The following is a 17,336-nucleotide window of genomic DNA, read 5'->3' as shown; positions in this document are numbered from 1 at the left end:
TTGCAATAAATAAAAGTATCCTAAGTAAAGATAATGCCACTGTAATGACTAAGTCAATTTCAACACTACCAAATGCCACACCGATATATACACTGATGCATACCACAAATTTAAATTTGCAAAGACTGCGTAGATAACTTAGTATCTTGATGTTATACAAGGAGCATATATCCTGAAAAGTTTAAGTCTTTATGTTCAAAGTAAATAATATTCTACCAAATAAATAAAAAGTTATTTTATGTTCTTTTTAATTAAGTATCATTTGTATTAGTATACAAATAAAACACTAAAAGTAGGACACGTCATTTCATGGTGTTAGGTTGTTATAGTTTCTTATGTGATGAGAGGGATTAAAAAATGAAGAGATGGGAGATGAATAGTGGAATGTCGGATTAAAGAAAGAAGCTATCATGATTTAGAGAGACACTTTGGATGGAATAAGAATATCTTTTATTAATGGAAAGACAATTGCATATTTTTCCCATTTTAATAACAACGGTTGATTATGATTCGAAGATAAAATCAGTTATGCGATACCTAAAATATTCTTGATGATTATTTTTCTTGTTTTAAAACTTTTTGCATTTTTGTATTTTGTAAATACGATGGAGAAAATTGAGTATTCACAAGTGTTGGACTAGACTGCCCCAACCACTATGGGGTTCTATTGTTGCTAGGGCATGAGAAGAGTGGAGAGCGGAAGTGAGACACTACATCTTCAACCAAAATCTTAAGACATTAGTTTGATGAACATTTTCTAGTTATAATATCTTTCACTTCTCCCGTATATCCAATGTGAGACTTCACACTTGAATAAACCAACGATTTTCGCCTCAAACATGGATACCACACACTTTCTGGTCCGCTCCCCCTTAATTCCACCATGTTCCAGCTGAACCATTGGCTCTGATACCACTTGTTGGACCAGACCAGACTGCAACTGGGGATCCTCCAACCATCGGGAGCTAGCAGTGAGACACCATCGTCTTGAACCAAAACCTTAAGACATTAGTGTCAAAATCTTTTTCTACTTATAAACTCTTTCCTTTTCCCTACAACATATCCAATATAAAACTTTACACTTGAATAAACTCAACAACAAGACATATACAAACATGAATAATAGGTTCTAAAATAAAAGAAATTTGACACTATTCAAATTTAGTCATGATGGGGTCAAAACAAATAAATGAATATCTAGTAGGTTGACAGCTGCTTACACCTTAGACTCCATCATTTGTTCCTGTATTTTGTTTATTTCAACAAAATATTAATGATTTTTTTGTAAGTATACCTTATTAAATATTTGTTGAGTTGCATGATTGGAAAGAAAATAATAATTAAAAAGACAAATGACAAATTGGGAAAAAGATAATAAATTTAATGCAATACAACATTTCATTATATAAAAGGTAAATGCAAGTTGTCACATTTCACTCAGTTAATCAACTTGTGGAACATAGTATGGGTGTACTATGTGCAGCCCCTTCCCCATTTTCTCTCTCTCCCTCCACTTCAATTTGTTTCATCTTTGGTTAAGCTAATGAATACATACATAAATAATTATTACACTCAAATAAGTATTGATTGGCACTGGAAAATTACCTGAACATCTTCTATTTCAAAAAGTGTATTGTTTTATGTTATTTTCTGTGATTTGTCAAAAAATTACTAAATTATTACATTCTTAACTTCAAGTATTTTTCTAACTAATCACAAGAAATAACACATGAAGTAATACATTTGTTTGTAAAGCAGATATATTCCCCTAAATCACAGCCAGGAGTTCCATAAACTTATTCAAAAAGTGGCAACTTAAACAAAAACATGATAATGGACATGGTTATTACAGTGTTCTCATTGAAGCATAATTGACATTTTTATCAATCCAATATGAAGCATGAACTACCACTTATGTTGATTACCATACTTCTTGTGATCTTATGTCTCCTATTATTATATATAATTGTTTTGCTTGTCTCTCTAAAGTTTGGCACCAAGGGTCTTTTAATTGAAAATCATTAATCATATAATCAAATGTGCTACTTTATTCTATCAGTCATATTTAACAGGAAAAAAACATGTGAGTATAGGCTCATGACTTTGATCTTCTTGTATGGTTCTGGATGCATTAGAATTGGAAACAATGAAATAATATCTAGTTCAGCTTTAAACATCAGAAATATTTATGGCATTGATGCCCCACAAGAAGAGGATATCCAACCCTTGCAATTTTCATAAACTATAGTGAGGCTCATTATTCAAATCAATTCTACTGCTGAATGCCTGGTTCACATTTTCCTTCTCTGCTCTTGTGTCAGCCATAACATTCCCAATGCCATTATCACAAGCAGCACTAATAATTGTCTCACTACTTACATGTAAACATTGGGACTTAGAATTATTGTGTGAAGATTCTGCATTTTTTATCTTCCTCTTTGAGTTGATAAATCTGTACTCCAAAGCTTCTAGTGTTTTTGTGGTCAATGGCCGATACCTTCCGCTTTGGTGGCAATTGACAGTGGTAAGTTGTTGTTCTTTATGACCATAAGGAAACTCATGTTTCTCATTGAGATGGGTTATCTCAGATCGAGAGGAATATGTATTTCCACATTGACTGTCACTATTTTGCAGTATGACCATAGAGGATGCAGATGGTACTTCCGTTTTGGTTTCTAACTCAGGTGAAATGGGAGGAAGATTCAAATCAATCAACATCGTGATATCCAGGTTTTCTGCTGAAACTTCTCCAAGCAGGTGGTTCTTAGTGTCACTGGCATCAATGCTAAAGTTTGGACTGACCTCAGATTCATCCTGATATGACACGTTTAAATCGAAGTTTCTGTCAATGCTAATGTTCGGAATGGCCTCAGATTCATCACACTGATACGACACATTTAAATCTAACTTTCTGTCAACCCTAATGTTTGGACTGACCTCACATTCATCATGCTGATATGACACATTTAAATCTAACTTTCTGTCTATAGAAGTACTTTCAGTGCAATGGTTAAACTCTCCATGGTTACAATCTGTTAACTTCTGCTTTTCCATGACATGGGGCAAATCTTTTGAGCAATCCATTGTAACATTTTGGATGCATTGACCCTCATTAATCTCCTTTGAATGTTCGTTGTCTTCTTTGGTGGTGTTGCGGGCGTCAGGGATATGAGTACAATCTGAGGAGTCTATGTGTGTCCTCTTATCAGAGAATTCTTCCACTTGGTTTGAAGAATTAGGTTGTTCAGCCCGATCTTCAATCTCTTGAGATGTACCTTGCTGAGATCCACAAGAGTGCCTCTTAGTTCTAACAGGTGAGCTTCCCTGCTGCCTCACTTTACATTGATCCAAATCATACACTATTGTGTTATCTACAATTGTAAATTGCGTTAACTCTGGACTGCTTGAATTAACAGGTTGAAGATAGCAAAATTGTGGCTTATTTGACACACCATCTATATGCTGTCTGTTTTCCCTATCTGCACTTCTCTCAATTGCTTGAATTTTCATCCCAAGAAGTCCTGGATCAGATGCTACTTTATTCAATACATCACTTATAGAATCAAAGTAGTGGTCACCTTTTACCAGTCTCCTCCTTGAAAATTTCTTAACACCGGGTATAAGAAAAACAAATGATTGTTTTGAACCAGAAACAGCATGATCCTTAGGCTGCTCAGAGTGCCACCCTTTCGTTATGAGGCGAGGCCAAACAGCTCCCCAAAAGAGATCATTGGATCGAGTTTTACTTAATCTAAAATCTCCTGTGAGAAACTTAATTATATCTGCAGATGTAAGAGAGGAGCATGCTTTGCCAATTGGCAATTCAGGTCGGACAGCAAAGATGTGATTGGTCTTTGTCGGCTTGACAGCAGTCCCAGTGATATCTTGCTTACCCTTTCCAATACCTACTGCAGCTACAAGAGACTCAATGCCAACAACATCCTTTAAAGCAAAAACATATTCTTCGAATGGCATCTTACCATACCCGAAATTCCTTGTGAGCTACAAAAAATAAATGTTAACATGAATTCATGAGACACTGTTTCACAATAGCAAATGCAAGGTTTATAAAACACAAGATGACAGGGCCGGGTACAAAGCATATTCTGCATTGTCCCTGTGAAGTGTGAACTACTGAAACAGTTAGAAGGAAGCATCTACACTAGCATTAAAGAAAAGAAAAGAAATGTTGAACCTAAAAGGTTCAGTCAGCAGTGTAATTTCACAAATACTTTTGGATCAGAACTGAAAACTTTTCATCAAATGTAACTTTATTGGGTGGATGTGAAGGAAGAAACACATCAATAGTAAGTTTACTTGATTAAGAAACTACTAATATACACTTCAACAATGTTTACCAAAAAAAAGGAGTCCTGCAATAACATAACTTAAAGGAAAGGCTTATAACTGAGAGATGAAATTGTAGACATATTTTTTCACTGAAGGGTGTGGGCATGCACAAGGCTCCCACTTGGTGGAGTCTGGGGAGGGTATATCTGTGCAGCAATACTCTTGTAAGCAAAGAGATTATTTCTAGAATTTAAACCAGTGACTTCCAAGTCACAGGGCAGACCTGGAGGCTCGCCCTTCAAACATATTTCTTCATTACTTGATCCTTTTCAATTTAGAATAGAAAGTTAAAAGACCTAACCGAATCCTGCAGTTCAAGTTTCCAATTGAAGTGGGTAATCAAGAAGGGTTTTTTGCATGTTTATTAATGTTTGCTACACTCTTTGCGTAAAAGAAACTACTGATAGCCCTAAAGACCTATAGCTTAACGTATATTAGTTAAAAGACTCATTCTAATGGGATGTGACAAAAAGAGAACTTGATTAGCTCAAACATGGGTTTAATATCAACTACATATTTTCCATGGGTTTCAAAAACATCAATATTCTTTTGTTTGACACCTTAAAAACAAACAAAATGGTTGTGGCAACTTTTACAAGTTCTAGGAAAATGTTACAAACTTAGCCTTGAAATAGGCATCTGCAGAGAACCTCATAGTGCAAGGAACTCTGTCAAATGAAAGACAGCCTACACATTTAAACTAAGGTTTCATTTCTTTACTGCAAGAATAATTTAGTGCCACTGCCACCAACTTATTGTGAGAGATGAGAGGAGCTAATCTTGGTCCTTCAATCTCACATGGATGGTAAAAAACATCAATTAATCAACTGCAAGTGCGAGCACACATGCACACATATATAACAATTCTATTTCATCTCGGTAATTTATGATTGTGACCTGCATAAAGTAAAATATGTTAGAGATATACCTCAACCAATGTAGTTTGACAATCCCCTGATACACGGGAAATTAATCGTGATAGCAATTCTTGTTGCCTCCATCCTGTGAATATTTTCTGGCCATATATACACCGCCTATCTTTTAACTTCCGGCGCCTTGACCATCGGTGATATCCTTCGGACCTATAAAACTTTCCATAGTAGAAAGATAATATGCTTCCCATATTTTTACTCCCAACGAACCTCTTTAAAAACTTAAGATTCTTCCCAAATACATAGAGGCCAAGGAGAAAACTATTATGTTCAATGTCTGTCCATGACTGATCAATCAACGAGTCACGAAGAAGAACATCATCTTGCTCAGCTTTTAGTTTAGGGTGTGAGTTAATAACTGTCTCCTCAAATTTAGAAGAAGGTTGAATATTTGAAATCCCTCCCGCAGTTTTCCCTTCACCAATTAAAGAAATCCGAGATTCCACTTTAAATTGGATACATTCATTTTCAGAAACAACTCGCCCCTCTTCACCGGTGACAGACTCTAAAGGCCGTGGCATATCTGAATCTCTTATCTTCTTCTCTACAAGCTGAGAAGCATAGGATGCTGCAATCAATGAAGGAATCTCTGCCTGGTACTGGTCTCCAACACGAGGAACCACTTCCGGGTATCCAAATTTATCATCCATTTCGGAGACATCTGAGGTAAGAAACCCCTCGCCGGGTTTCACTTCAATCTTGTCATCAAAGCAAAGAGCATCCATCTGCTAATATTGGACAGCAATTTGAATAAAGATTACATAAAATATTCTTTCTCTATTGTCCGGCATTGCAATTGCTCCTCATCGTGGACTATAGAGACAATCAAAACATTCTCATTACTAAAGCATCAAGCATAAATGTAGTCATTCATTCATCACATTAAATGATTAGGTAATTAATGATTTATATGAACAAAACTAAGCCAATACAATACCATTAAGTAAAACTTTCAGTAACAAGAAATTAAGAAATCCAGATAGCAGAAAACAAGACTTAGCAATAAATTATGTATCAGAAAATATAATTGACATATTTCCTATTGAGGTGCTCAATTGAAAGAAAAAAGGAAAAAAGTGACGTGGATCTGTGCTCATAGAAAACTGAAATAAAGACATTCTGAAAATCTAATCACAAACAGCACACAATAATATTCAAACCCAGATCAACACTTCACATTATAAAAACATGTTTAAACTTTAACTAGTGATTAATAAAGGTAGATGAAAATAAAAACACAATACAAAATCATAGAAATCTAACTGCAAAGATAAATTTCGAACAATAATAATAACAAATAACAACTACCTTCACAATTATATGAACCAAATAATCAGCAGCGAAGTAAGAATTATTTAACCAATCACAATGGGCTTGTTATGATAATTAACAGAAAAGCCCATCATCAAAATTAAGAGAAGTAAAAAAGGAACAAAAGGTGGGTAGAATTTTTAGTAGAAAAAAGAAAAATAAAAAACAAATTGTAGATTCCAGAACAATAAATAAAAGCATATAATGAATGATTAGAAGGAAGATGCGTAACCTTCAGAGGAATAAGATGAACATGAAAATCGAGCGTGTAAAAATCGACCTTGGGAGATGGGTGTTGAAGTAAAACCAGGATTTGTCAACTTGTTTTCTTTCTTTCGGGCTTTGGTGAATACTGAGAGAATAATAAAGAGACAAACATTTAGGAAGGTAAATGAGAATATATATGGAGAGTGAACTAAAAACAAATCACATGACCATAAGGGAGTTTGAGTCGAATTAGGATCTTCTTTATTAATCGAGAGTAAATTATTGTTTTTAAAGAATAAAAATATTATATTTTTCTATTTTTATGTTATTTTTTATGTACTTACTTCTCAATTACTCGAGAGGATCTTAACTCCTCTTAAACAACCTAAACTTCTAACTTTTTATTTAGACCACATGTACTAAATCTAAAATTAAGTTTAAAAAATTTATTATGATATTACTAATTCTAGAGAAATACAATGGTTTGAATTAGTGAATAAACCTAAACTATTATATTTTTTTATGATTAATGACTAAGATGTGAAATAAGATTTTAAACTTACTCTTCGAACAAATGAATCACTTCTCTTAGATTGTGTATCTTTTCGGACATGGTAAGAATTGTTTAGTAAACAAAAACTGAAGGGAGCTTGTAACTTAACAGAAAGAACTTGTAATATTTGAAAACAAATTTTAAAAAAGCTATTTGTAGTAGTGTTTACGAAATGAAAGTAGCTTTTAATAATTCTTTTTTCTAATTTTACCCTTTAAAAATTTAATAAATTACACCCCTTAACTAAAAAACCTTATTATTTTTGTGATATATAAATTATTTTTTAATTGGATTTTGTGTAATGCATAAATTATTTCCATAAATTTTGATTATTAGACAAATATATTAATTTATTACATATTGTATCTTTTAATGATGTATAATCTATACTACTAATAAAACCAAAACAAATAATAACAATCACTATTATATCATTTTTATATTCCAAATTTATCCTTTGAACATCTCTTATTAATAACTAATATAAACTGTCATATTACTTACATTGCTTTCATTTTTTATATTAATATATCATTAATCTTCTGTACATTCTCTTATCTATATTTTCACTATCTATTGAGTTCATATATTGTATTTTTTATATTTAAATTGTTTTTTATTCAATAGTATAACATGAAGTTGATACATTATATATTAGAAGAATACAAACGTGGGTTGATCGGCACGGAGTGTCAGTCATCACGCTAGTATCAATAATGGAATAATATTATAAACAGGTGCTACTTAATTGTATTTTTAGAAAGAAAAAATATTGAAAAGGAAAAAATATTAAATTAAACAAATCCATAAATAAAATATTTTATATCCAATTATAAATAAAATATTAAAATAAAGAAATTAAAATTTTGATTTCAAATCGTATATTATTTAAATATTCTAAATATTAATTATTTAATTATAAATATCGTATGTATTTTAGTCATTTTCAAATTTCATTTTGTTACAAAACTAATTTTATCGAGTAGTTCTAGTTTAATAAGATACATAAACAACTACAAGTTATACATTCATAGTTACACACTAGTTTTTTCGAACATATCCTAGATCTTATTTATTTGATTTACAAGATTAAACGATAAAAACGAGCATTCGACGATTTTGTAAGTAATTATTGATCACATTTTTTATATTTTAATCATAACAAATAAATGTGTAACCCACATTATTTTTCTCACCATATATACTCATATATGAGAATAACTAAAAACAATATATTATACAAGTTGTCAAACCAATTAATATACTGATATATTGATATAGTGGTTGAACAGATGGTTTGTTAATAAAATCACACATCGGTAAAGTTATATATATATAATACTTATATTAATGTTAAAAATTTAATAAAGAATGTGATAAATAATTTTATTTACACTATTCTTGAAATAAAATGTGTGATTTCATGGTAGACCATGTTTAAAAGTATAAGTAAAGGTTGTGATCCTCCACAACAATATTTTGGAAAAAGCTAAGTCATTTTCATAAAAATAAATAAATAAAGACTAGGTGATATGATCGATGCACTTTATATGAAAATTAATCTATATAACCACTACGTTTTATATGGAAACTTGACAGTTTCATCGGATTTGACTAGTATGATTAAATTATCGAATTTGACTAGTATGATTAAATGATTGGATTTGACTAGTATGATTAAATGATCGGTATGATTATATGTCTCATATAATTGTTGTATTATGAGAAACTAATTCATCAATTCATATAGAAAACTAATGAATTAGTCACCACAATGATATAGTACAATAATTATATCAATCATATAATCATAACAATAAAAATCAATCATATTTGATGGCTTTCATTTAAACTATATCGCTCATATCAACTCGTTTTCATTTAATATTGTAAAATTTGTATGGAAATGAATTAATTTTTACAAAATGTAATTGCGGACAATCAAACAAACAACTATTAACTTTGTTTATACTTATCTAACATGGCATATCACTAAGTATACTTTTTGTTTTAAGAAATTATTTAAATAAAGTCTTTATTCACATTATTTTTTTAACAATCATGTTAATGTAACATATATGTATATTTAATTTCATCAGTATGTGATTTAATCCATGAATTATCGGTTAAACAATATACAACATATTCATACTTTGACCAGCTTGATGACTAATATGATATTAATAACATTAAGTAGCACATGGTAACTCACATTTTAAAATTTAATTGTCAATTTTTATTTATTTTATTAATTAAAAAATTTATATTTGAAGTACAAAATCAATTTACATATTTTACCAATGTTATGAAACTCAAGTCGGACGTAAAGCCGAAAGATGTCACATATTAGATTTAGTCAGTTTAAATGGTTAAACCATTCACTCTGATCGGATGATTTCATACATAATTAATAGTTTTTATCTATAAATGTATAATTATATATAAATGTAATATTTTATATAATAAATAATCATGTATAATTATATTAAAGTAACATTCTTCCATATTTTTTTAGAGAGGAGTAAAACAATAGATTAGAGTAGTGTTCCATTTTTTTAATTTTGTAAGTGAATAGTGAGATTTACTTCCCGAGTTAATTCGTTTAACACGGTCGGACCGAAATTTACCCGTTTCAAATCAGTTCAATCCTCATTCGGTTAAAACTGTAAACTAGAGTCGTTTTCAAGTCTGGTCAGCAGTCAAACCGATCATACCATTCAATACGGTCTGGTTCTCACAATACTGTATTTTACTATATTGCAATATTGTTGGTTTATGGTATGTTGACACTTTGAATAATATTAAAATTATTGTCTCTTAAATTATATCTAAAATGTGTTAAAATTGGTACTTTTTTGGAAAGTGAATAATGCAATATCACAAAATTTAATGCTAATCATAATTTCTTGAAAAACTTTATCCTAAAAAACAATTTTGTTGATTATCATGATATTAAAATAACTAATGATTTCTTTGTTTGAATGGAGAAAATGTGAGAAGAGATTGATGAGAAAGAGATATGAGAGAAAGAAATAGGTAAGAAATATAATATATTTTGTATTGTTAGATATGAAAGAAATGAAAAAGAATGAGATAAATTTAAATTTTTAAATGATCAAAATATTCATACAATAAAGAGAATATAAAAAAATGTTTTATTACTAACTAATTAACTAAGAAGTATAATGTAAATGAAGGATTAAATGTATTCTCAAATTAGGAGAGTTAAACTCACATACATGTCGATGTTCTTAGTTTGTACATGATTGCTTCTAATGCGTAGATACATGAGAAACCAAAAAAAATGTCTTCTCAAATATAATACATCTATTTTAAATTAAATATTATGATATAAAATATTAAAACTTTCACATTACAATGCAATAATCATTCCTCTTTCTCATGATAAGTTTGATGTATTTTTGTCATTGTCTAACACTTCTCTCTTCTCTTTTACTTTCTTTGCATTCAAGGGAAGAATGATTTTGGACACCGGTCCTATAAAATTTTATTTCATCTTATATATTAGGAGCATATCTTATGTCTCATAATATATGTTACTGCATGTAACATGATTTGCGATTGGTTGAAGAAAATATATTTAAGTTAAAAATATAATTATTTTTCTGACTAATCACAACTCATGACACATGAAGTAGACACACATTATATGTCAGAAAATCTCTTTCTTCCCCTAGTTCACATGTAAATTCAATGGGAGAAAAACAATAAATATATATTATTTATCTCTTCCCAACTTCTTTCTCCAATAATTCTTTCATACTAAAGGAAACAAAGTGAAACGAAAGAGAGTACAAGGAAAAAAAGATTAGAAAATAATATGATAATTTTGTTGTTTAGTATGATTGTAAATGGAAGAAAAATAAGAGGAAAGAAAATATATATTTGTACATAATATATCTAAAATAATGGTTTCATTATTTTTATATAAAAAAATTATATAGCATGTCTAATTTTTTAAAATTATATTTTGATGTTGCAAATTACATAAATAAATATTTGTTGTAATAATATTGATTAATATTTTTAGCTGACATATAAATTATAAGTTTCAATATAACAATTTTCGTCTATAAAATTCATTAGCATCATATATTTTTCTTCTCACTAATGCATCTAAAGAAATCATAACTCACATTTAATAATCACTTTTATATTTTTTATTGTCACTTTTTGCACATTTGGTTTTTATTTCTAATTTATTTATTATTTTTTATTTTGCATGTTATTTTAAAAAATCATGTTTCTTCTTTTCACTATATTTTTATTGAACATTCATAATTACTATTTTTTTTTTTTTGTACTAACAAGAGTATGCTTCACCTTTATGGGTCAGAAACTAATTTTTTTTGGGGTTCGGAGTTGTCCCTCCCAACAAGTGTTGTTCCAAGAATCAAATCATCCAAAGAAGATCACTATATTGTGTCTATTTTCACATAAAATATCATTATTTCAATTCATTTATTGTGGAAGGACAAACATAATTTTTTATGGTTTTTTTATCTTTCTCCATTTTCTTCACAAAATAGGAATAAAGGTTTTTTGTAGGACCCAAACATAATTTTTTCCCTTCCTATTTTTGTTGGAGCCAAATAATGAAAAATAATAATTTTCACTCTTTTTTTTCTATAGAACGAAACATACCCTAAATGTTGAGAGTATGCACTCACATCATAACTCAAGTTAAAAGTAAACTATTAAAAAATCAATATCCAATACATGATAATATAGAGTTTGGTATTAAATTCAGATTTTGACAAGTGGCTCCAAAAATAAATGTTTAAATCTTTTATTTTTTGAATTAATAAATTAAAATTTTAGACATTTATTTTTAGTCTTATATTTTAGAACTTGAGAATCTAATATCGAAGATGATCTCAATTATCAAGAGAACAACTAAAAACACATGTGCGATTGTCATCTTCTACCCAAACTTCACAACCTGGGTTTGTATATGCTAGCAAACATGGGTCAATTGTTTGGGCTTTCTACTATATTATTTAAAAATATTATAATAAAACCATTTCTAGAAGAAAAAAATTATTCATATTTATTTGTTGCATTCAAAGTTCAAGGCACTGTTGGATATTTTTTATTTATCAAAAATACTTCTTAATTACGATCATGTAATATAGAGAGGAAACAACTAGTATTATGATAAAGTAGAAAGATAAAATAGAACGATATAACATATAAAAAAGTAATAATTTTATTAAAAAGATAACACTTAGAACACGACTAATTAATTCTCAGATTTAATTTGTTTGGCTATTTTATTGAAATTTATAATGCTTGCTTTTCTTAAGTGGGTTATTATTATATTGGCCGAGAAATATGTATAACAGAAGCTCCATTAGCCACTAGCATTGAGCATCTGATTCTATTATTTTTTTATACTACCAAAAATATCTCCTTACTTTTTTGGATAAGAAAATAATATTTTTCATGGTTTCGTGGTTGTCCCTCTCAACAAATGTCGCTTCCAGAAATTTATTCATCGATGTTCATATGATGATTGCTGACCTAAAAAAAATCATACCTTGCTGGCCGTTCAAAAGATCCATCTTACACGAAGCTTAAAATTTGTAAAGTAATTAGACCGTGCTATTTATTTTGTAGTGTATAAGTGTATATACTATATAATATTTGAAATGAGTGAGTCTTTCTCCTCTTTTAATAAGACTTGTAAATATTAAAATAATTAGTTGGGAGCAAAACACAAGAAAGTTAAATGAATGATAGGAAAAACAATACTTACTACGAATATTTACTTCAAAAGAGCTTGGTCATTATAATTTGAGGAATCCAAATTGATTGAACATGTGCCATGGTCAGTCTCTTAATTATAAGAGTCTTCTGTATGCCTTTTGTGAGTTTTGAAAAATATTTTTATAATATCAGTATAAAAATTTATACACAATTACAATGCATTTATATAATTTGACATTCATTTATATTGTTTTTAAGAGTAGATAATAATTAAAAAAAATAGATAATAAAATGACAATATATAAAAAATTTACAATGTCTGTACACAATTTTTTTTCTCTTTCATTTAAGTGGAGTCTAAGCAACATCTCCAAAATCCATAAAAAAGAATCATTCAAACTTCAACCTCTAAATCTAAGTACTTAGCATTTAATTTAGAGGAGTCTAGGTATCAGCTCTCCAATATTGATTTTAATTCATTGGTAAAATTATTCATAATTCATCTAAATTAAATATATTTAAAATTATTTATTAGAGCTCATAGATTTAAATGAATATAATCTAATTGATAGTGTTGATAATGGATGAATTCAAATTCATTCATTATATCCAATGAATATATACAATTGAATGAATACACAAGCCATCCAAAAATTTCAAAAAATGAAGTTGTTTTTTTTCCAGTTTCATTTCATATTTAAGAAAGTAAATTAATCCATGATTATCACTTTCATTTTCAATATTTTATTAAACTAATATCAATTACATGACATATATATAGTTAGTATTAAAAATTTATTCTTAAGTACATAATATATATGAGTATGAGAAAAAAATATATAATAATAGTATATGAGTATTATACACTGTCACTTTATATGGAATATGATCTAACAGTACAAATCTCTATTGAGAGATGTATTGTCATGATAAACACCACTCCAATCCTAGCACCCATAGACAAATATCCATTTACAATTTTTCATCATTCATAATTGTCTGTTTATTAATTAAGCATGGCTAATACTATAGTTTAGATTGTTATGCAATTTTAAGATCTGAGTAATTGAGAGATTATGCATGTTACCTTAGGCATTTCTAATTAATAGTTAATAAGGAATCCAATTAGTAAAAAAAACTGTACATTAATGACTCATTACTCAAAAAATCATTAATAGAACAAATATTACTAATAATGATTAATTAATCAAATTTCATTAATAAAAATCATTGTAATAATGACTAATCATTCTATTTTTTATAATAACTAATATTAATCAAAATAAGCAATGAAAAATATATTAATAGTGAATCATGGCTAAAAATAATAAAAATATTTAAATTGTATGAAATAACTAATAAAAGTGTAATAATGAACTTCAATTAATTAAAATATATTAAATTATTGATTAATAAGAAGTCGAAATAGAAGAAAATAAATTTTTCCCTAATGAATAATAATACAAAATAATAAATGTAAAAACTTTGCAATAATGGTAAGAAACTAAATAAAATATTTTTTTTTAAACAAATGAAGAGTGATGAATCCAATCAATAAACTAATCTTTTTAATTAATTCTAAAATGTTACAAATATTTAAGAATAAAAGGACATTAACAATTCTTATGGTAACTTTTTTTTCCCGTTTGAGTTGAGACTAATTATAATATTGCATCTTTCATCTCTCTAAACAGGAAGGATTTCACGATAAACATTGTCTATTTTTTTAAACATTTATTATTAATAAAAATCATAAAATAATATCGAAATCACATTAAGGCTAAAGAAACACTTGCCATGCATCACTTTTGTCCTTCAAGTATTTGAATAGTGATGGTATGTCACCATGTTCTCCAAATTAATTAAAATAAGAGTATAATATTCATACATTGTCATTGTCAATATAAATATTTATATATAATTAGTACATCATTCACAACTTATTTATATTACTTATATGAATAATCAATGGTGATTGAAAATAACTGGTGAATAATACACTCACAATATATAAAACTTTTACAGTGTACATCTTTTCACTTAAAATATACTCAAATAATTTTCTATCCAAAGAACTATGTATTCTTAACTTCATCACACAATAAAGCTTACTCTTTGGAGACAAGAAAATATAAAAACATGTTTTATCCATTTGTAAATAATTAAATAATCATCAATTTATAGTATATTCGAGTTCATACAATTAACAAAAATATTATCTCAATAAGGGTGGATGCGATGTTAATATATTCATTGACCTGTAATAGACTCTTGGGCTTGAGAAGTAAAAACGTAATGGTGGAAGAGGACAAATAAGTCCATATCTCCTACAAGTTTGCATCGAGAAATCAGATTGCAAGACTTAAAATATTAATCAATCATTAATAAATGATGTATAAGATTATGACATATATCATTTTATTTATACTATAAGAGGATTTAAAGGTTAATATTATAATAATATATAACATTTTTATGTTAGGTGAGTTTTATGTGTGATATACAAGAGTTTCATAATCCCATAAAACTTTACTCAAGTCATACAAAATTTTCTCTATAAACAAAATTGTTACAAATAATAAGATGATATTGATTTAAATAACAATTAATAAGATAAACATAAAATATAAATAAATCCAAATAAAATGAAATTAATGAAATTCTAGATACTATAATACTTTATCAACCTAAATATAATCTATAAACATGGTATTAGATTAATGATGTAAGACCTCACTAGACCTCAACATATCATATTATGTCTGTCGCGCCCTGATTTTCAGCTGCACTATTTATTTAGAGTCGCCACTACATTTTATAGTTAAAAATGTAGAAAAATCTTTTAAGCCCAATTACCTTGGGTTTTTGATATTCAGGTTCGGGAGTCAGTTATGAGGTAGGAAAGATATTAGCACCCTACCCGTCAGCCTTAAGCGGTAGGTACCCTTCATTAAACTATATGACTTTATTATTATTATTATTTTACTAAATTTTCTGATTAATTAACAAATTATTAAAAAGAAAACATATTTATTTTTATTATTGTGTCTGACAAGATTGACTTCGGTCCTATGTATCCATTATAGGGGAATCAAAGCTTACATAGTTAGTAGAAAAAAGGTTTGTTGGTTGAAGGTATTTTAATTAATTAAAATATATTTTTAGTCAAAAATATATATTTGGCAAGTTTTGTTTATTATTAAAAAAAAGTTCTTATTTGATTAAATGTTGTTGTTTACTTAATTAAGAAAATTGAATTTGATTGATGATGAGATTTAATCGACTGAAAAGAAGCGGTGTAGCGCGACCTTTCGAAGATGATTTGAGAAGAAAGAGGCCTCTAGAGCATCTTTCTCTCCGTCTTTGATTAATTTTCAAAATTATTTTAGTTTTGAAAAGTACTTTGTCATGTTTTATTTATTTATAAAAAAAATGTTCAATTTTTTATTGAAAATATTTTTTGCTATTAACATTTTTTACTAATGTGATTATGAAATTAGAAAGAAAATTAAAAAATAAAGTTCTTAAAAAAGATTGTTAGTTTTTTGTTACATAAAAGGATTTTGTTGATTTTTAGTTATTAATATTATCTAAAAAATATATATATATTATTTATTTATTCAATCTTTATTATTATTTATGGACTAGTCTCTGTTAGAGGTCATACAAAAAAACTACATTTTTTTATTTGTTAAATGGTATTATGGTATGCAAATACAAATATAAACATACTACAAAAAAGAAATAAACTTGTTTGATCGTGTATAAACTTGACACATGGCGCATGCTGGATGGTGGACCAGAAGGGTGCATGGGATGGAGCGTAGTCTTGCACACACTCGATCCTGCGCTCCTGTGAGAGCTGCATTTTGGTGCAGCACGGTGTACCGTGCCAGGACGTGTTTCGTCCTCTGATTGGACTAGTTTCTAGTCAAAGTGAGGATGGAAAAATTACACAGATACAATAGTTGAGATTTGAGGATGATTCGAGTGCACGACACAACTATGTGCACGTTTGCACGGATAATATGACTCTAATTTTTTTTAGTTTTTTCTTTCAGTGTGGCAGAATGATTTTGGTAAAGTATCCTCAGGGTTCACATGTCGTTTTACGTTCACTTTAGACTCTATTTATAGTGAATTTTCAACTGCCGAATCCCAAAATTTTAATTAACAAAAATTCAAATTTGGATAAATTTAATCTCTTAATTTTAAGAATCTTAACAAACTGGTTTGACCATATCTTTTCATAT

At 28.5% G+C, this 17,336-nt stretch overlaps 1 protein-coding gene across 3 annotated transcripts; it reads right to left on the bottom strand.

Moving 5' to 3' along the window:
- On the bottom strand, nt 2,092-6,978 carry LOC109346591. 3 transcript variants are annotated; one of them, XM_019586228.1, is made up of 3 exons: nt 6,826-6,978; nt 5,279-6,124; nt 2,092-4,002 (listed from the first exon to the last, which is right to left on the bottom strand). In XM_019586228.1, exons 2-3 carry the CDS (start codon nt 6,005-6,007, stop codon nt 2,236-2,238), a joined length of 2,496 nt encoding a protein of 831 aa, XP_019441773.1. In that variant the 5' UTR covers nt 6,008-6,124; nt 6,826-6,978; the 3' UTR covers nt 2,092-2,235. The 3 variants fall into 3 exon arrangements, with proteins under 3 accessions (XP_019441773.1, XP_019441774.1, XP_019441772.1); XM_019586229.1 differs by having other exon boundaries at nt 5,279-6,010; XM_019586227.1 differs by having other exon boundaries at nt 5,279-6,007.

Source organism: Lupinus angustifolius, chromosome LG04 (genome assembly GCF_001865875.1).
Source record: "Lupinus angustifolius cultivar Tanjil chromosome LG04, LupAngTanjil_v1.0, whole genome shotgun sequence".
Classification (NCBI taxonomy): domain Eukaryota; kingdom Viridiplantae; phylum Streptophyta; class Magnoliopsida; order Fabales; family Fabaceae; genus Lupinus; species Lupinus angustifolius.
The sequence above is the reverse complement of the archived record's forward strand: the minus strand, read 5'-3'. Positions and strand labels throughout refer to the sequence as shown.